The sequence below is a fragment of the Notechis scutatus genome, chromosome 9 (assembly GCF_049901735.1).
Source record: "Notechis scutatus isolate UNSWTSFEM ecotype Mainland chromosome 9, rNotScu1.2, whole genome shotgun sequence".
In the NCBI taxonomy this organism is placed as follows: Eukaryota; Metazoa; Chordata; class Lepidosauria; order Squamata; family Elapidae; genus Notechis; species Notechis scutatus.
The window spans coordinates 13,429,567-13,452,036 of record NC_142017.1 but is presented as its reverse complement, the minus strand read 5'-3'; the positions used below and the strand labels follow the sequence as shown (position 1 = coordinate 13,452,036).

General features: G+C 39.1%; 1 protein-coding gene across 3 annotated transcripts in view; it reads right to left on the bottom strand.

The window, feature by feature from the left end:
- The window catches only part of CDH8 (cadherin 8), a 207,302-nt gene that overhangs the window by 66,882 nt on the left and 117,950 nt on the right, over positions 1-22,470 (bottom strand). For all 3 annotated transcript variants that reach the window (XM_087971614.1, XM_087971613.1, XM_087971615.1), the window contains exons 5-6: positions 18,540-18,707; positions 3,498-3,685 (exon numbers count right to left, since the gene is read on the bottom strand). In XM_087971614.1, coding sequence (XP_087827740.1) covers positions 3,498-3,685; positions 18,540-18,707 — 356 coding nt within the window. The remainder of the gene's footprint in view (positions 1-3,497; positions 3,686-18,539; positions 18,708-22,470) is intronic.

Genomic DNA, 22,470 nt, shown 5'->3' with positions numbered 1-22,470 from the left:
TATTCTTGGTCACAAAATCAGCCAGATGTTTAGATTGGGTTTAGCATTCTCATCTATCTATCAACTTCCTAAGGATCTGGAGTAGGCAGATGTTGTTGGATGAGGCTAAAGTTATTGTTGCAGGATATAAGCTGCTCTAAATAAAGTTGCCTTTTCCAATTGACGGATGGTGATTTTGTCAATGCCAATGGGTTTTATTATTATTTTGTGCACAAGGATTCCAAGAGACAGTATTACGAGACAAGAGAGTCAGCCCTCATACAATGGCTGTACATAGAAGCTGATGTGCAATTAAGTCAATTGTACATGCTATATGCAAAATGATCTTTGTATCAGGAGTGCCAAAAGAAAAAGAAAACAAAAACCCTCGACTTTACAGTTTCTCTGTAGAGCGAGAGTGATTGGATATTCATGTTCGCAATTTGCCAATCATTTCAATAGGCCTTGGAGAGAAGCACTTCTGATTGGTTTTGCTCATAAATATTTGAAACATGCAGATAAGAAATAATAATAAGAGTTACATGACTTTTTTTTTAAAAAAAGAGGCATCACAAATTTTATGACCACCCAAGATTAATATCTACTGCAACTTCAAGAACACTGACATGTACAGATTCACAACCCAACCCTTTGATGCTTCACAATGATTAACATTTCAAATGTACAAATTTGTCAAGCTTTAGAAAGATATATAAATTTGCATCACAATGTCCCATAGAATGGAACAAAAAGGAGGAAAGAAACCTAGAGAAGTTTAAATCTGCAATGCAAATACAAAGAGCACAAATAAAAATTCCAGAACTCTTTCAGAGAGTCTCGGAAAGCTTAAGTATATATTCATATTTTCATATCTTTTTTAAAAAAATCAGCAGAGTTTTTGAATCTAGTTCTAATGTAACTTTGCCATTTTTAGTAAACACGGCAAGCACTTGCTTCTCTGCCAACTCAGAAATTACTATGCCTTTGTACCGATGAATAGGTTGCTGGAAATCAGCATATACACAATTTGCCAATCACACAACGGTATCATTTGAACTGCTGCAAATTCAGCCGCAATAAATCATACGAGTCCAAAGCGTTTGTCAGCTTAGTGCTCCAAATGCACAAAGTTGTTATTATATACAGTATATTTGAAATTAAAAACAATAACAGATATGCATCTATTATGGTGTGTGTTACGTGAAAACTATGTGCTTGATTGCAACCAAGGTCTACTAAAGAGTGCTGAACACAGTGGAAACTTAACATCTCTAGAATAATCACTTTTCCTGAATCTATATAAGAAGCAAGTAGTAGCTTCTGATATAAAGGAGAGAAAGCAACATTTCATGGCTGTGGAAAATATCTTTTGATATGATATTTGAGCTGAATCACATTGTTCAAATGGAGTTTCAAAACATTAATTATATCTTAGGTTTATCTTATGGCCTCTATCTGTTTCCCACTTCAAAATGAAAGTTCAACAGTGATATTGGTAGGAGCCACTATCTGGTAACCCACTGCTCCTCTGCATGGAAGAGGAGAAATCACAGTGATTATTTTGCACTCGTGTCAGATAAACAGGTAACAGATAACAGATAATCAGAGTTGGAAGGGACCTTATAGGTCATCTAGTCCAACCCCCCACACAAGCAGGAGACCCTACACCATTTCTGACAAATGGCAGTCCAATCTCTTCTTGAAGGTCTCAAGTGATGGCACTCTCACAACTTCCGAGGGCAAGCTGTTCCATTGGTTGATAGTTCTCACTGACAGAAAGTTTCTCCTTATTTCCAGGCTAAATCTCTCCTTGTTCAGTTTCCATCCATTATTCCTTGTCTGGCCTTTGGTGCTTTAGAAAATAGCTTGAATCCTTCCTCTCTGTGGCAGCCCCTCAAATATTGGAAGACTGCTATCATGTCTCCCCTGGTCCTCTTCACTAGATTAGCCAAGCCCAGTTCCTGTAACCATTTTTCCTAAGTTTTAGTCTCCAGTCCACTCATCATCCTGGTTGCTCTTCTCTTTTTCTAGAGTCTCAACATCTTTTTTATAATGTGGTGAACAAAACTGGATGCAGTACTCTAGATGTGGTCTTACTAAGGCTTTATAGAGTGGTATTAATACCTCACTTGATCTTGATTGTATCCCTCTGTTAATGCAACTTAGGATCGCATTAGCTTTTTTGGCTGCTGCTACACACTGCTGGCTCCTATTTAGCTGGTTGTCCACTAAAACTCCAAGATCCCTCTCACAGTTACTGCCATTGACCCTGGTTTCACCCGGTCTGTATGTGTACTTTTGTTTTTTCTTGCCTAAGTGTAGGACTTTACTTTTCTCTACATTTAATTTAATTTTGTCAGATACGGCCCACTGTTCTAGTCTATCAAGATCCATCTGGATCTTGAGCCTATCTTCTTGGGTGTTAGCTATTCCTGCCAGCTTAGTATCATCTGCAAATTTGGTAAATTCCCCTTCTCTCATTGAAGTAGTTAATGAAGATATTAAAGAGTACTGGGCCTAAGACGGAACCTTGTGGCACCCTACTGCTTACTTCCCTCTATGTAGACTTAGACCCATTAAGGACTACTCACTGAGTATGGTTTGTCAGCCAGTTGCGAGTCCATCTAGTGGTGGTGCTATCTATTCCACTTTTTTCTGTCTTACTAAGAAGTAGGTTGTGGTCTACTTAAATATGTCAGAAGCACCGAGACAGTTTAGCCAATGACATCACCATTGCCCTGGGGACACCCAGTTGATGTCCCCTTGTCCCTGGCAGGAGCTTGAGTGGCAGCTCTTGGGTCTCCAAAATGGGCTTGCTAAACTCCTGCCCAGCATTCCAACCACTTGCATCACTGTCCTCCTAATTATGATAATGATGATTTTCCATCTATTAAAATACTTTGCACCAATTTTTTTTTTTGGGGGGAGACAGATGCCAAAAATGCCAACTAAACAAAATGACGATGGAACACAATCTATATTAGGAAAGAGTATATTGTTATTCAGAGGTGTTTTTTTTTAGGGAATTTAATAGATTATTGTAAAATGGCACTCCCTTAATTTGTGTGAGATCAGGACTAGCAGTGAAACTAGTTGGATGGACATTGAGAAAAAGAGTAGGATATAGCATACTGGAATTTACAACCACTGGATTTGGTGATGGCTTCAACAATATTACTAACTTCTTGGAACAACACATGACACATTCGTGTAATTCTATTGGCAACAACGTGGAAATGGTTTTTCATTATTTTCTTTTGGGATGTGTTTTTGACTTCTCAACTCAGTTTACAGTTCTTGAATTTCTTGGTGATCTTCCAAGAAATCTATTAAACAGGTCATATCCTGCTGCTTAGTCTTTTTGATATCAACCATGATAGCTAGGAAATCAAATATATTGAGCTGATCCATATCTTCTCTGGTCCCCACCCAAAATTGTGCACCTCTGCTTTAAGAGCTGCTTTGTGTATTGCCAGGGTTCACAAACCCATATTTCTTCCAGTTCCCATGCCATTTACCTTTCTTAATCTAATAATGCCTTCCTGAGATTGAGAGTCAGAGGTGATCTCAAAGATATCCATTCCATCTCCTTCAATAATGTCATAGGATGACTTCGCATTCTCACCAATGTCCAGGTCATTTGCTTTAACCCTTCCTATTGCTTCGCCGACAGCAATGTCTTCCAATACTGAGAAATGATACAAACCTGAGAGAAAGAGAGAAGAGGAGAGATGAAAAGAACAGCCATAGCCTAGCAACCTGAAGAACAGTAAAACTTATTGCATCACCTATTTTCTTCTTGTTCTCTATTTCTTAAATGTGGCAGTTTAGAATGTAGTCATATTTTTACAGGTTTCTTGGGCTATATGTCACATCATATACAGTACACTCTGCAACAGGATGACAAATAACTAGGTCTAAGAATGATTCATTGTTCTAGCCCACTTATAACTGATACTGCTAATGCAAAACATTCAGCTATTTTCAGCAACAAAATGAAAAGGAAAAAGAAAACATACAACTTTCCAAATGTTTTGAAAACTGTCTACTTATTTATAGATCAGCTGCTAAGGATATAAAAGAAATCTAGCACATATTTCTTTTCATTTTAAATTGTATGGTGCACCAAAGTAAATTCCATTATGGCATGGATGACAGCAACATGGGAATTTGATGCTTTTAACATGTTCAGTTAGAACAAAAAAGTAAGAAACATCAAAGAAGGTTTCAAAGAATGGTGTAAAACCAAGGTATAATTGGAAAAAGTACTTTTAAAATGAAGTTAAGCCAAATCCTCATTTAAATATTCCATATTTAGTGGGGCATTTCTAAAAGAATTCTTTGTTTTATGCTTTTGATTTCAGAAATATATTTGGGTGACTCAAGGTTTGGGGTATTAAAATGTCTAATGAAATATGGAAATGTGGGGTTGGCTATGTAGAAGCTCAGAACATTTTTAAGTGATTCATGGAAATGCAGAAATAGTCAAAACACGTTATATTAAATCTCTAGGTTGACCAGATCTGATGGGAATAGAAGGGGATGCCTTTAGTCTTCACCCAGGGCCAAATTCTCCATATATAATGGTCTGGATCTTTTAAAATCTTGATGCCAAACTCTGCAAGTGTTCAAGTTCTAATGTTCCAGACAAGTGATTTTTCCCATAGGACCATAGAAGGAGATGAAACTCCAACCTTGCTAAGAAACTTAATTAATAACCTTTTTTTATATAACTGGGCAGAAAAACAACATATCAGTTTCACTCCTCCATGGTATCACAGCAAAAAAAAACAAAAAACAGTGGAGAATTTATATATTGGCATACTAATTGCTGCTAATTAATTAATGTTTAATTATGGAGCTGAGTAAAGAGAGCAAGTATTGCCAAGTAGATGAATAAGATCTGGAAAGTTTTATCTATTTGGAGATGTTTGGCAAAATATCAAAGGAAGAGTATAAATGTAAAATAGAACAATGAACTCTTGCATTAGCTGAAATTTGTTCCTTCCAACTGACTACTTTAATTAGAATGTACCCTTTGTTTACCCTCTTTATTTATTTTATTCAGTCATTCATTCATTCAGTTTGTATCTACCACATTGAACCAAGCATTTTGAACCAACAGCAATATAACAAAACATCCATACTAAATGTAATAAAATCAATAATAATAAAGCCATCAGTCATTCATAGGTGCCATCTCAATTACCATAAGCCCTCTAAAAAGCTTCCAATTTTTAGCAATTTTCAGAAACATAACCACCAATAAAAATTATGATTTATGAAATAACATTCCATGCTGTTTATCATATCAGTGTAAAATATCCATAATTGTTTCAAATTGTCTGAGATAATTCAAACATTAAAAAAGGGAGATTAAGAATCCTAAACTTTTAAAGAACATTACATTGAGAATTGCAGAAGTTTCCTCCAAGACCTTTTCATTAAACTAGGACTAGTAGAACATGCTAATGGTTTCACCCATTCCTAATTCAAAACACAGGAAAATATTTCCTACCTGCTTAAACTGGTTTCCAACAGAGTATTTTACATCACCTATCAGTTTCTCATTACTTAGAGAAAGAATGGAATTGTTCATTCTAATGACATCTCTGACTTTTAGTAATGATCTGGAAGCTGGCAAAGCATGGGTAATCTCTGTCTCCTGAACATGTCTACAGATGGCCTAATTATGCATGCTTCTTAGTAATTCACTTGCTTCAGCTCTGGGTAAGAGGTGAAATTACCCATTTCAGGGACTACCTATCTCTGAAACCAATCAAATAGCATTCACGCATACCCGATGAGTCAGACAGTCTTAAATAGAAATACCAGGACTTCATCTTCTCATTTTTTGGTTCCTTTCATAGGAAGAATTTACTGGTGTCATAATATAATTGCCATAACTATTTGCACAGATTATCTCAGTATGTCTCAGAATGGTTATGAAATATATGTACCCAAGAAGCCCTGTTTTGGGGACACACATTTAGTTTAAAAATATTAATAAGTCTGTGGGTGAAACAGCATTATGCTAACAACAACAAAAAAAGTCTTTATTAATAAATTGTTTCATTCTGTTGACAGAATCCAACCATCCAAAAGAGATTTATTGAAAGATTTTGAAATCTATTGAATAGAACAATGGTAGACAACCTAATGCCTTCCAGATGTTTTGCATATTTTACCATTGTACTGTAGCTGATGATGAGTGGAAGTCAAAACATCTGGAGGGCACCAGAATACCTAACTTTAGGAGATAGCAACTCCATTTTAGGGTTAAGTTTAGGGAGTTTGCTATTTATGCTATGGATCCAGAAAACATTCTTTCTAATGGGTTGGAAGCTAACTGTTGATAATGGCATTTCTCTCCTGAATTGGTTGGTGGACCAACTTCTTGCTGGGCAAATAAGACATATGAATCAGCCTTTAGTCAAAGCTGGACATGTAAGGTTATTTGATTGAAGGCATTGTTAGAAAATAGAGGATGGTGATACACTAGTATTTGTTGAAGGTATATCCAGATGCCCAGAAAAAATAAGAAAAGGTAAGCTAAGCTAAGATGAAATTAAATGAAATGTATTCTGGGTGATAACAAGGAACATCCTTAGAGGATGAGTGTCAGTTTCCCTTTTGGTGCATGAATGCTTTATGACTGCTCACATCTACCATGACCAGCATGTTGGACATGTCTAAGCCACTTAGTGGCAGCTATTTTATGAAAGTAACCATGGCATATTTTCATCATTACAAATAGTCTCCTTGGCCCAACAGATTTGTCAACCTGAGCTATAGAGGATCACTCACCACACTTTAACATATGCTAATCTTCTCCCAAGTACATTACTCTAGATATGTGACACTAAACTTCCAGAATTCACTTCTCCCACATGACCTCTGCTAAGAATTCTGGAAAATGACTGCATACCTGCCTAACTACTAGCATGGAAAAGGTGATACAACACAAACATACTTAATACAATTTAAAAATTATTTCTTGTAGCCAAAAGTCATTGAAATTAAACTTCCAATGGGCCTTTAAAACCTAGGTATTTTCCAAGGATTAGATGGGGAAATAGAGTTGCAGTTAAAAGGCTGTGTATTTTTAAAGGTGCTACTTTTATTTCTTATGAATGTGCATTAATTTCTTTTCTCGTTGGTATAAATTTGCCACAGAAACTCAAGACCACCTTATAAAGGTGATGAATAAATTTAATAAATATATTTTATGTCTTGCTCTATTATACCATTACTGGCATAAAATTCAGATGTGTAACTATCCATTTAATGTTGCAAGCTTTGGTTTGGGAAGCTCAAAGAGGTTAGTAGAGATTAAACTGTGATTCAATCTAATATTTTGTCCGACTCTCGGAAGGAAATGAGGAAAAAAGGCTGCATGCAACTTTTCTTTCTGCCAATAGCAGCAAAAACAAATATAATATACTCTGCTTCATACATCTCCTTGAAAATCACCATTTGTGATGATTCAAGAGCCTTCGTGTAAAAATAAATATATAGATGAAAATAAAACCATACACTGGAAATGTTTATTTGTAGCCTTAAGATAGAATTGATTTCTTTGTTCCCTACATTCAGATTCTGTGCCCATTATATCTTATGCTTATTGCCTAAAATAATGCATTATGGGCTACAAAAACAAAATGGCAGTTAATTATGTACTGTATTTTTTCTTAGTGTTTCCAAGGTTGAAACATAGATAGGGATCTCACTGGCAACCACTAAAAATAATTCATAATATACAAGCAAGAAATGGAATTATAATAAAAGGCTATCGCAGGAAATTTTTCAGATGGGTTCTATTGTTTAATTAGGCATTTCCTTAATATATTCAAAAATACATGCCACAACTCATACTCATTTTTTCACTTTTTAAAAAATCTATAGTTTAAGGATATAATAAGTTGGATCACAGATTCCATTTAAAATGCCAGTACTGGACACAGTTTATACTCTTAATCAAGATGGTGACATGGTCTGATATATATTGTGGATACAATCGAATAGAAAATGAGTCCAAAATTATCTTCACTGAGGTGATTTCAAGAAGCAATCTTATAGAAGGCTGGAGGCTAAAACATATGAAGAATATTTACAGGAATTAGGTCTGTCTAGTCTAGTGAAAAGAAGGACTAGGGATGACATGATAGCAATGCTCCAATATTTGAGGGGCTGCCACAAAGAAGAGGGGGTCAACCTATATTCCAAAGCGTCAAAAGGCAATACATGAAAGAATGGATGGAATATAATCAAGGAGAGAAGCAACCTAGAACTGAGGAGAAATGTTCTGACAGTGAAAACAATTAACCAGTGGAACTGCTTGCCTTCAGAAGTTGTGGGTGCTCTATCACTGTAGCAGAGGTGGTATTCAGCAGGTTCTGACCATGTGATGACCCAGGGTGGGATACAAAAGCAACAAAGTCACAAAAGCAGGTGAAGTCCCTTTAATTCCTTCAACTTGGCTTCAAAGCTCCAATTATCATTGACTGGAGAAAAAATTCCCCCACAAACAGTTGCAAAAAGGGAGAACTTCTTCAAACTCAAAATACATATAAATTATAAAAGAAAAAACAAACTGAACAACTAATGAGACAAGGCAGGATGACTTGAAGACGTCCACAGATATAGAAATACACACATTGGGAAGGATGCCAGAACTCAGATAAGAACTGACAAACTAGAAATATTTTCACGCTTCGCATGCAGCACTGGCCCATGCGTCGTTTGTCCTTTTAAACAGTCCTCACAGCTGCAGCCCATGAAGGGGATCAAGGCCCTTTCCTCCCCCATAGACCACACCATTCACGTTTCTCCCTTATCCGCTACTCCCTGCATGCCCTAGGATGAAGAGGGGATGGGTCTAGGTCTTCCTCTGAATGCCCAGCCAGCCTGTGCCCTTCCCCAGTTTCCTCCACAACCTCTGGAGCCACACTCCCACTCCCTGTCAGCTGTTCATCCTCTCCCTCAGAGTCAGATTCTAACAGGGGCATGACAGACCAGTTCTGGAGAACCGGTAGAGGAATTTTTGAGTAGTTCAGAAAACTGGCAAATATCACCTCTGACTGGAGATTTTTCAGTATCCTCCCCCTGCCATGCCCACCAAGCCATGTCCACATAACCGGTAGTAAAAAAAAAAAAAAAATGAATCCACCACTGCACTGTAAGCTTTAAACAAAAAGGTCTGGACAGCTACTTTTCTGGAATGGTATAGGGGCTCCTGCTTGAGCAGGGGGTTGGACTAGAAGATCTCCAAGGTCCCTTTCAACTCTCTTATTCTGTTAGAATTCCACCTGCCCTGTAAGACACTACATAATCTCTCTAGAACCACCTGTACTGATCAAGACTTCCCAAAAAAATAATTTATTGGCCATGTTTTCACCACTGACAGGTATATGAGAAATGTTCCTCTTGATTTGATGTACAGGCCAGAGATAATATATCAGTAGACCTTTACATATGGAATATTTTTTTTTTTCTATGTGGAAAATTCACTGTTTCAGGAATGGAACATCTGGTACATCTGTTTGAGAAGATTTGCTTTCAGAAAACTGGATCCACAGATCCAGTTCATAGACAGATCAGCCCAAGCTGGAAGCCAATCCCAAAATTGTGAGTTTTGCACAAAGTCATTCACACCTAGGACTTTATAGGGTTCCCAAAATGGTTGGCTATGGCTTGAGACTCCACTTTATTAGGTAACTGCACAAAATATTATTCATTACATTAAGTTAAGTCTGATTCTGTATCAACTTGCTTCAAAATGCTGTACGGGTAGTCTTCGACTTGCGACATTTCATTTAATGACCATTCCAAGTTACCATGGCACTGAAAGTTATAACCCTTTTTCACACTCAAAACTGTCCAGCATCTCCATTGTCACATGCTCAAAATGCAGATGCTTGACAACTGATTCATATTTATGATGTTGCGGTGTCCTGAGTTCATGTGATCAACTTTTGTAAACTTCCGATGGGGAAGCCAAATTTACTTAACAACTATATGTCACTAACTTAACAACTGTTGTGATTCACTTAACTAACTATGGTAAAAAAACTATAAAATGGGACAAAATTCATTTGACATAAATGTCTCATTTAGCAATAGAAATGTTGGGCTCAATTGTGGTCGTAAGTCAAGGATTACCTGTATTGGTTTTTAAATTCCTTATTGCAATAGTCAATTTATATATACGGGAGCTCAAAGTTAAAAGAAATATTAACAATAATAATGGCAAAACCTTGTGAAAATTAAGACCATGCAAAACTTTGAGTTGAGAGTGGTTTTGAAACAAAATGAGAAAAAGAACATTTCAAATTAAATTAAGGTGCCTTCAAATAGCTCATAAATATTTTGGTCTTTTTAAAATGGGAGTACATATCATTACTAAATCAAATTCCTATGTCAAACAGATTCTACTTGGCAATTCAAATGGAAAATCTGAATTGACTTGACTTCTTAAATCAGATCCAAATTCAAAACAGATTTTAGTTCATTTATGCACCCATAGTATTTATTTATTCTTTTGGGAGAGGTCGTAGACTTTTGTGTTGCTGTTTTAAATGATGTAATTTTTAAAATCACTGAAGCATTCATTGTTTATTATCTTGAACAAAAATCACAGATTCTGAAAGAGAATTAATATGAGGAAAAATAATTTGAAAAGAGATAGCTATTTACATTGCTTAATACAGAACATAAAGATGAAATATGGCTTATGTAATATATATATATATATATATATATATATATATATATATATATATATATATATATATATATATATATATATATAATATTATATTATATTATATTATATTATATTATATTATATTATATTATATTATTATATAATGACGTGGGAAAATACCGAACAAAGCTGAATACCATACATGTAAGTACCCACGAAAACTTAAGAAAACATATATATATATATATATATATATATATATATATATATATATATATATATATATATATATGTATGTATGTATGTATGTATGTATGTTATAATATATATATATATATATATATATATATATATATATATATATATATATATATATATATATATATATATATATATTTTCTGAGGTTTTCGGGTATTTGTATGTGGATCTTTGGTTATTCGGGTTTTCTCCCGCGTAAGATTGGAAGTATCTAGGCAACGTTTCGATGAAGTCTCATTCATCATCTTCAGGCTTCTGTCTTCAGCTCTGTGCTTCTCAGAGTGATGTGAGCTTGCAGCTGCTTCTTCCTTTTAACTGCTAGTGGGGGTGTGACTTGATTGGGTGGGGGCTTGGCTGTGTTCTGATTGGGTGGGGGTGTGTTCTCATTGGTTGGGGTTTGGCTGTGTTCTGATTGGTTGGGGGTTGGCCATGTTCTGATTGGCTGGAGGTGTGTTCTGTTCAGGTGGGGGCTTGGTTGTGCTCAGGTTGGTCTTAGTTACTGGGGATTTGAGCTGGTGAGCTGTGATCTTGCTGTTTGGCTTCGAGTTCGTGGTCATGCTGCATCTTCATGGTGGGGTCAGTTCGCTTCATGTATGGCTCAGAGGGGTTTGAAGTGGGTAGTGATGCAGCCGCAGTGCGGCTTCTGGTCTGTGGTTGTGTCTCATCTTCTGTGTGGGTATGAGTCTGCTTTTTACGTGGAAGTGTGGTGGTGGCATCTTGTGTGGCCCTCGTGGGTGTGGGTCTGGTGTCATTCATCATGTTAGGTACTGTCTGTTCAAGAGGGCGGGTTTCGAAATGGCTGGTAAGCGGGAGGTGTCATCTCGTTTATTCATGCTGTGTGGGCGTTTTCTCTATCTCTATGGCTTCTCTGATTATTCTGTTGTTGAAGTGTTCGGTTTTGGCGATAGTTCTGGTATTTTTAAAGTCAATCTCATGTCCTGTGGCTTTGAGGTGTTGGACCAGGGAAGAGGTCGGTTCTTCTTTTTGATTGAGTTCTTATGTTCTTCAACGCGTGCACTTATTCTTCTGTTAGTTTGTCCAATGTATGTGGTGGGGCAGGCGGTGCAAGGGATTTCGTATACTCCTTGGTTTTCTAATTCGATTTTGTCTTTAGGGTTTCTTAGGATGGTGGATATTTTTCTGTTTGTGCAGAATGCTGTTTTAATGTTGTGTTTTTGGAGGATCTTGCTGATTTTGTCTGTAGTGCCTTTTATATATGGGAGGAGGGCTTTGCCGTTCTCTTGTTCTCTGTCTTGGATTTTGGTTGGGGTTTCTTTTGGATTAGATGGGTAATCTTCTTTCTTTGGAATCCATTGGCTGTTAGTACGTTGGTGAGAGGATTTAGTTCGGTTTTTAGGTGTTGTTCATCAGCTAAGCATTTTGTTCTGGAGATGAGTGTCTCAGCTACGGAATTGATCTGTGCTGGGTGGTGGTGTGAGAGTGCGTGTAGATAGCGGTTAGTATGTGTTTTCTTCTGGTAGATGGTGTGTCCTAGGGAGCCATTGGGTTTTTTGTATACCAAGACATCTAGGAAGGAAGTTGATTGTTAGCTTCTGTTTCCATGGTGAATTGTATTTTGGGGTGTAGGCTGTTGAGGTGTGTGAGGAAGTTGTTCAGTTTTTCTTTCCCATGTGGCCAGATTATGAAGGTGTCATCTACGTATCTGAGCCAGAGTTTGGGTTTGTGATCATGTTTTTCTAGAGCTTGTGCTTCAAAGTGTTCCATGTAGAGGTTGGCGATGACAGGTGAGAGGGGTGATCCCATGGGTGCTCCTTCTATTTGTTTGTATTTTTGTCCATTGTAGGTGAAGTATGTATTGGATAGACAGTAGTTGGTCAGATCTAGGATGTGCTGGGGGTTGTATTTGTTTTGGATGGCTGTCAAGGCTTCTTTTATTAGCACTTGGGTGAAGAGGGATATGACATCGAAGCTCACTAGTAGGTCACTGGGTTGTAAGTTTTGTTTCTTTATGATCTCGATGAACTGGAATGAGTTTCTTACATGTGAGTTGATGGATTCTGCATAGGGCTGTAGCTGTTTGGCGAGAAATTTGGCTAGGTTTTGTAGAGGTGAGCCTATGGAGCTGACTATTGGTCTAAGTGGAGTTCCTTCTTTGTGTATCTTGGGGAGACCATAAAGCTTAGGGCATCTGGATGATTTCTCTCTGGGTATGATTCTTTGCTGGATTTCTTCACTGATGGGGGAGGCTTTTATTTTGGATCTGGTGGTTTTTTCTAGGTAGGTGGTGGGGTCTGTCTTTGGGGTTTGTATGTGGGGTCTAGGAGTAGGTTGGTTAACTTGGTTTGGTAGTCAGATGTGTTCATAACCACTGTCGCGTTGCCCTTGTCTGCTGGTAGGATTATTATGCTGGTGTCTTCTTTCAGGTTACGTAGTGCAGTTTGTTCTTCTTTGGATAAGTTGCTTTTGGGTGGTTTGCTAGTGCAGAGGATGTTGGTGATTTCGAGTCTGATTCTATTAGCATCATCAGGGTTGGTTTTGGTCAGGCTGGTTTCAACTCCGCATATGATGGTTTCTGTGGGGATGTGTTTGGGAGCGACAGCAAAGTTGAATACTTTTGAAAGGACCTTGGTTTCGGCTTCGGTGAGGATCTTGTCTGAGATGTTGTGCACTGTTTGTTTCATGTGTGGCTGTGAGGGGAGGAGTTGGTTTCTGGCGTTGTTGTAGTTTTCTGAGTTTGTTGGTGTGTGTGTCTGTCTTGAGGGTGGTCTGTGTTTGGCTCTCCAGACAGCGAGTTGTTTGGATTTGTCCCAAAGTAAGGGGTGAATCTTGTTGCTGAGTCTGAGGTGAAGTGTGAGGAGATCTTTGTTGATTTGGTCTAGGAGAAATCTTTTTGTGTGAAGTTCATTTCTAATTAGGGCCAATTCTGTTCTTTTTAGGATGCGTTTGGTGGCTGCTGTGTTGGTGTGGAATTTCAATTGGAAGCTTGTGGGAATTAAATTTTGATCTCGGCAGTTGCATAGGAATGCGAGGTCACATAAAATGGAAGCTCTTTGGACTTCAAGTTTTTCATAAGTCCTGGTCAGATGGTGGGTTTCCTCCCGTAGAGGTGCAATATTTGTTTTCTGAGGTTCTCGTGGGTATTTGTATGTGGATCTTTGGTTATTCGGGTTTTCTCCAGCGTAAGATTGGAAGTATCTAGGCAACGTTTCGATGAAGTCTCATTCATCATCTTCAGGCTTCTGTCTTCAGCTCTGTGCTTCTCAGAGTGATGTGAGCTTGCAGCTGCTTCTTCCTTTTAACTGCTAGTGGGTGTGTCATACCCCCACTAAATCACTAAATCTCAAGAACCATAAAGCCTATAAACTTGAAATTTGGCACGTATGCTCCTCTTGGCTTCTTGGTGCTCGTTAAGAAAGGATTTTTTGAAATGACCATCAGATCATTAGTATTTCTTATACAGTAATTAACACGCTCTGATGCTAAGGAGTTCTACTCCCCTTGCCATCCGAAAAGAACTCCGTTCCAACTGCCAGTTGCCTCACATTCCGTTACCTTAGTTCAAACTGGCAGACGTTCCACTCCTTCATTTGGGAGTGGCCTGGGGCTCCTTACAGTACTAAATGTCGGTACTTCACCTAAATGTCTATGCCTTCCATCTATGGAACTGTTTCTGGACTCAAGGCAGTGGGAGCAATATTTCCTTATGTGTTTCAATCACCGACCACCACTGAGCCAACTGATTGTGAACCAAATTTCTCCTGCATAGCTTGATCACAAAGTTTCATCGTGAAGCATGATGAAAACTATCCAGCTAGTTTGATATAAGTGCCCCTAAAATTATTTTCAAGAGAACGCTGTAGTTGTGAAAGTTCACTGTTCATATTTCAAAGGCTCAGGAGGGCTGTATTTATGTGAAATAGCCATAAATACACATGTATATTTTGCTCAGAAACAATAAAGATACATAACTCTCTCAATACTGTCTGAGTTCATTAAAATTTATTGTGAATATGCCAAGTGTTACGTCTTATGAATATTGATTGCCTTCCTGTTCAGTGTGGTTCTACTGTAGCTATGAACATTCTGCTTTTATGCTTGTTTATTTTTATTTTCCCAGAAAATACATGTAACATTGTCTGTGTACCTATATATCTATTATATTTTTCCTCCAGGACTTCAAGGCAATATAAGTAGATATCACTAAGTACTAATTAGGCTACCTGTCAATTTCTGATTCAAATGTATTCCATGACTGATTCAAATGTATTCCATGACTGAGTAAGGATTCCAATCTGAATCTCGCCCTAGACCAAGACAATAATTACTATATTACTCTTATTTTCATGAAAATCATAAAAAGTTCTTCTGGCAAATATATAGAGTTGCTGCTGCTACTAATCTTTCCTGATAGCTAATATAGCTAGATTCAATTTCCTGTAAAATCAAACACAAAACTAGAGCTGTTTCAGACTGCCCAAAGATTTGAAGCCAATGTGTGCGGAGTTAATTTTTATTCCATAAAATATCCAATTAGATTAAAACAATGAGCAGCAAACGGATTACAGCCATAGCAGTTAATTGATGGCACCAAAACATTTCCTGTGGGAAACAGATTGTAATTTATCACAATCTGAGTGTGACTCTTAATGTGGTTCAGTCTTTTTTAAAAAAGGTTTGAGGGGCAATATAATATGATAGATTAAATGCTCACTATCAACCAGTATTATGTACAGGAATGGCCTATCCAGCGTAACTATGGAATAAGGAGTATTTTATAATTTCTCTAGCTTTAGCTAACATATAACCCATCATTTATGTGTAGTGGTTTATAATGAAATCTTTTTTTTTTTTCACTTTTAAGGGAAGAAATGAATATTAACTGCCTGTTCAAGTAGATGAATTCTTAGGTTTGTAGATTGGCTCTAATTCCTATTATTGATTCTTTTTTTTTCTTGTTCATCTAGAAATGATTCAACAGCTGAGAGATATTGAAATAATATTGTGATTCAACATTCAACTTTCTGATTTTAGCTATGAATGATTGTTTTTATAAGCTAACCAGAGTTCTTTTAGATAAGGAGTCAGACAAACCTTTTAAATAAATAAATATTGCAATATAAAACAGCAACCAATTTATAATTGTAACACAATGAGCAGCTACTATACAGGAAAAAATGCTGAGGGAATGACTAAGATTTAGGAGGTGGCCAATTGTGTTTGCATAAAGCACTTTACTTATTTTCTGAACTGGTCAATATTTTGGTTACACATAATACACTGACTATAAACTAACCAAATAAAACTGCAAGTCTACTAAGATACAGATGAAAATTAAGGTTAGCACTAACTAGTTTAATATGTGTGACCATACTTGCTCCATCATTCACTAACCTGATTAAATGTGTTGGGCAAACAGAAAATCTGTCTTTTTTTTTTTCTCAATTGTTCTGCTTCCCTTTCATAGACTGGTTATAATAAATGAAAGAGAAAAACAGCTAACAGTGATGGATGCTTATAAGAAAGTTATATCAGAATATACCTATGTCTAAATAAAACCAACCCTTATTATAACTCTCAAAAAGCACCATATAATAGATCAGCAAAGCATAGCACCAAATATGGATTTTGAATTTAAGATCAGCAATTAACTAGAGCTAGTATTGTTTTTCCAGTTTTTATCTTCAATTATGCATTGGTCGATTTCTTGCTTTTAACAACAACACTATGTATCTTTTTAGATATGTCACTCATTGATTCTAGCGTAACACTAATCTAACAGGGCTTTGAAAGCATTGGAGATAACAGAAGACTAAGAAATAGATAAAGAAAAAGACAAATGCAGAGAAAGGGGAAAAGGACTGTATGGATATCAATATTATAAACAGGTTTGTATTTTTTTTTCCTTATGGATTTCTAGGGCTCACATTTTTGAACTTCTCGTTAATTCAAGCCATGACCCTAAAGCTGTGTGACATTACTCAGTCCCAATGCTGTTATATATAAACCTTACATATCAATATTTATTCTCTGTATGTCAGACACCAAAAGTGCCTGTTAGAAGTAGGCATCTCAATAGGATGACTTGTTGGAATAGGGTGACCTGACTTCAAATCAATACTCATCCACCCTTCTCCTTTACACAGGTCAAATTTAAATTTAAATAGCTGCAGGGATCCCTAAACCTGTGGCCATCCAGAGATTGTTGGCAACATGATATAAAACAAGTCCCTGTGTTTATAATAAGCATTTTAAGGAGAGACTAAGTACAAGAAGGTCAAAAGACAAACTGTTTGAAGAACAATGAGATTGGATGTGTGATGAGTGCCAGGCAGAGAATACTGACTTCCTCCAAGCAGGAAAACAAGACCTTTTAGAGCTTTTGACATGGAAGAAAAAGTTTCTATTAGGCTTTTTACAGGCGTAACTTTCTTCTGCTTAGCAACTGGACAAATCTTTCACCCAGTTTATTTGCCCGTAGACTGGGAGGAGAAATGAAAGAAAGGCAATGAGAAGACAAAAGAGTCTAACATCTCTGGGTTGCTGATACACTGAATGATGCAACCATTTTATTTCTCTTTTCTGTTTCCCCAGATAGTCATATTCCAAATAGTCATATTAACCTGCTCGGTTGCGAGTTCTAATTGCTTGGCCTAGAACATGCCTAAATCTCACAATAAAAGCGTATTAAACCATGATGTGATCAGTGGGTTTGTTAGTTTTTGTTCTGCAGCTTGTGTGTTCAGTAACTTGACACTTCTTTGGGCTGAGAAGGAGTGATTAGTCTGAGATTACACAGCTAACCTCCATGCTCAAAGGGTATATGGGGCTCTATTAGCCCTTCGAGGTAGTCTGGAAAGATGCTCAACCAGGACTAGCAGCACTATGTTTATTGTAAGGTTACATTTAACAGAATCTTGCAAAACTGAAGGTCCCCTCCTCTCTTTTTAGTCTCTGGAAAACTAGGGACATTCTCTTCTGAAATGCTCCCTGTGTTTTTCTTCTACCTGCAGTCTGAAGTATCTGTTATCAGACCATTGAAATATGGTGGCTTAGTGGTTAAAATGCAGTACTACAGGCAAATTCTGTTGACTGTCAGCAATTTGGCAGTTTGAGTCTCATCGGCTCAAAGGTTGTCTAAGCCTTCCATCCTTCTGAGGTCAGTAAAATGAGGACCCAAATTGTTGGGATTGATATGCTTCCTCTGTAAACTGCTTAAAAAGGGCTGTAAAGGCCTATGAAGTAGCACATAAGTCTAAGTGTTATTGCTATTGTCCTGGCTGTGGATCTTCTTCCTGTTCCCCCAAGGCCATTCCCACACACCATCATAGTTTCTTTCATCCCTAGTCTAACACCTACAGCACTCCACTATTCAACTGTTCTATTTTATGCAATTAGCAAACTTCACAAATCATGCACTGTGGTTATTTACAGTATGATGTAAATACAATGGCTGGGTTTCACATACCACCTTAAAGAAGACACCCCTCTTTACAAACCACAGTGATTAGATTTACACAGTGTGCCAAGATAAAACCATACAAGGCACTTAGTTCCTTCCAATGATATGTATATCCAATTATTCTCTTTCTTGGCCTGACGTCTGATTATTATGGATGCATCAGAAATGTCACTTACTTTGTGCAAACTTTGGAGCATTGTCATTGACATCAGTCAGGGTAATAGTCACTGTGGTGGTTCCAGAAAGTCCACCCATGTGTCCACCCATATCCTTTGCTTGGATGACCACGGTATATTCCTCTTTGGCTTCCCGGTCCATGTTTGAAAGAGCAGTTTTGATGATAGCTGGGAAAAGAAAAAGAAAGAATAAAGAAAATATCATCCAAAAAATGGGAAGTGGGAATTTTATGCAATCTGACCAAAGCTGGATTTAATATTGGGGATGATGCTCTTGAAACTATATCCATTCAAAGGTAATATTTAAAATGCAGTAACACAAGAAGAACCCATCTGGATAAGGCCACTGGCTTATCTGGCCTAACATATTTAATATATATGAAATTTGGGGATCTAGTTTGGGGATTACTCACCTCCTTAACTGTCAGTTGATTTGACTTACCTGAATGTCTAAGTCAGGGGCAGCAACCTTAAACACTCAAAGAACCACAACCATCCTAACCAGAACCCCCCTGTTCATTCTGGAGCCAACCAGAAATCTGGTTCCCCCACCATATAGTCTCATCCTAGCATGGCGTCCTTTTTCCTCCGCCGACCGGAAGTCTGGTTCCCCCACCACAGTCTCCTCCTAGCACGGTGTCCTTTCCCCTTTACCTGCCCTAACCGAAAGCCCTATCAACTGATTGGCAACAGAGAGTCACAGCAGAGGGATGAAAGAGTCACATGCAGCTCCAGAGCCATAGGTTGCCGACCTCTAGTCTAGGTAAATATCCACTTTCTTCTTCACTGTTCCATGGATGTCCCTCCAGAAACTGCATGCTCAGTGGCAAAGGTGACTATCCTACTCAGCACTTTTATCATTCTATGGCTCAGGGTGTATGAGAACTATGTTTCTTTTGCACCCAGTAAACCACCTACACTTGGAAAGGAGTGCAATTGCCTGCTTCCACTCTACTCCCTGGAGAATGAGGTCAAGGCATGCTGGTAAGGATTCCAGAAGTAGAAACCAGACCACTAATAATAGCCACTAATAGCATGACCCTACCCAAATCTCTTCAGTTCAGTTCTGAAACCTTCTAAATTCACAATTAATTCTGCAGTTTAACTTCCACATTTGGCTCTCCTGCACTGTATGATGAGCTACTTTGCTTCAGGCAGCCCCAGGAAGGAAGGGAGATGAAAGGAAGGGGAAAAATTAAAAGAGAACTAATGCCTTCAGAATATATTTATTTACACCTATAGTTTAGCATGGGTAAACAGTTCCCTAAAAACAGGGAGCACACACACACACAAAACTATCCTGCATTTTATCTTTAATGATCAACTGTTAGTCTTCAAAGATGCTTCAGTTTTAGATTCCATCTATGTTTAAGTCAATCAGATAATTGCCTCTGGCAGTCTTTGTCCCTCTTCACCTAAAGAAAGATATTTCGAATATCAAGGAAATATGAATATTGTTGCTGTCCTTATTACCAAGCCAATGTTTCTATTAGTGATTTCCATTAGACTGGAAGTGCAATACATTCATAACAACACACAACCAAAGCATGGCCTACTTAGTTCTGGATGGATACCATATGTTATGTCTGGGCAGTGGGTCCCAAGGAGAGACGAGACTCGAAGTAGTGACAACAGCTCTTTATTAGGAAACCAGATACTGAGACAAAACTTCCAGCCACGGCAGCTCTTTTTATAGAGCTGGCTGCGGCTAGGCAGCCTATGACATGCTTTTGAGCTTGCCGCGCTTGGTTTTACCCAATCGCGGCAGCTGAATAAGAACCAATCAGAACGCTTAGTATTGTCCAATCATGGCCCGGCTTTTCCGGACCAATGGGAATGCAGGCCTACAAGCCTGCTAGTATGGAACACCCCTCCCCTCTTGGTTCCGTCCAAGGGGCGGGGTAACATAATCACGCAAGCAGGCGCGTCTTCGTACCTGCCAACTAGACTTGCGCTATTATTTGTCTAATTGTTCGTCTATTTTAGGCTTGAGTGCAAAAGGCACTCGGCACGGTTTGAGACGGATGGGAGCGATGTCAGGGCTGAGATTAAAGGAGATAGGGGACCCCTTGTACTTGCCTAAATGTTCACTGAAGACTTCTTGGAAGTCCTGGATGAGCGTTGCTTCCCAGTCTTCGTCTTCTGTGTGGTTGATGCCTGCCATCTCGATCCCCAATGGTGCGAACCACTGCAACCCGAGTAGGCTGGGTCGGTCTTTATCAACGATTGTGAGTGGTAGGATGGTGGTGTGGTTTTTGAAGGAAACTTTAAAATGTCCAGTGCCAGCGACCGGGATGCGATTACCTTGATAGTCTCTCAATATTAGCTTCTGGTTGCTTAGCTCTTGGCGGCAGATGCTGGGAATTAGTCGTTTTATGGTCCTCTAGGAGACCATAGAGAGGAAGGAACCGGAGTCTACCTCCATGGTGCAAGGTTGATTCTCGATGGTGACCTCTACACGTATCTTTCGTGCGTCTATTGATGAAGTGTGGCCGATGGTGACTGTTTGGTGCATTTCTTCTCTTCTGGGTACCTCGATGAACTTCCTGGGTCGGCTGTCCCAGTTCCATCGGCTGTCATTTTGGCGGTCCCGGTTCATGGTGGGGGTGCCATCACTTCTTCTTGGGCTGTTTCCCCGTCGTCGGGGGCTGGAATTTTGTTTGTTGTGGCATACTTTGGCAATATGCCCTCATTTTTTGCAAAAACGGCAAACAGCATCCAGGAACTTGCATTCGGAACGCAGGTGATTCCCTCCGCAGCCGGCACATTGGTAACTCGACTTACGACCGCGCCAGTCTCGTCGCTCGCGTTCCGACTGAAGTCTGTGAATTTCTTCCTCTTCACTGTCAGAAGGGGATTCGATGTCGCCGTGGTGGGTGGATGCTGTGTGTTTTTCTGCTGCGGTTGCCATCTCGCTGGTGGGTTGGCGGTCGGTTCCGTTTGAATGCCGCATTCGCGCTGCTGACTTATGTGTGGCCTCGGCTGCGGTGGCTTCGGCTACGGCGTCGGCGAGGGAGATGTCCCCTTTAGCCATCAGCCTGCTTTGGAGAGTTGGGTCTTTCAGGCCGAGGACGACTCGGTCACGCATGGCTTCGTCTAGATTGGCGAATCCGCACAAGCCTCCTAGGTTCCTCAGGTCGGCTACGAACTCTCCGATGCTCTTGCCCTCGCGCTGATCCCTCTGGTAAAAGTCATGCCAACGGATGAGGGTCGGCACCGCCGGTGCGTAGTGGTTCCGGAGGATGGGAGCTAGGGTATCCCAATCCATTGTCTTGACGTCTGCGGGCTTCGCGAGTGCCTTGGCCATTTTTAAACGGCGGGTCCGCAGTGTGTTAGAAAGACCGCTCGCTTCTTGCTGCCGGTGGTGTCCTTCAGGTTGTTTGATTCCAAAAACATTTGGAAACGATTGATGTAGGACTCCCAGTCCTCGCTGGCCGGATCGAATGGTGCGGGTGGCACGGCGCTGCTGGCCATCTTGCTGGTCGTCTATGTGCTTTCTGCCACATGCTAGTCAGCTCTGTAGTCTCAGTATCCCACCTTCGTCACCAGTGTTATGTCTGGGCGGTGGGTCCCAAGGAGAGACTAGACTCGAAGTAGTGACAACAGCTCTTTATTAGGAAACCAGATACTGAGACAAAACTTCCAGCCGCGGCAGCTCTTTTTATAGAGCTGGCTGTGGCTAGGCAGCCTATGACATGCTTTTGAGCTTGCCGCGCTTGGTTTTACCCAATCGCGGCAGCCGAATAAGAACCAATCAGAACGCTTAGTATTGTCCAATCACAGCCCGGCTTTTCCGGACCAATGGGAATGCAGGCCTACAAGCCTGCTAGTATGGAACACCATACAGTGCAGGGTGGCCAATACTATTTATTTTCAGTCTGGCCAGGAGAGATTTGGATGGACAAACAGGTCTCTTAAAGCATCTAAGAGT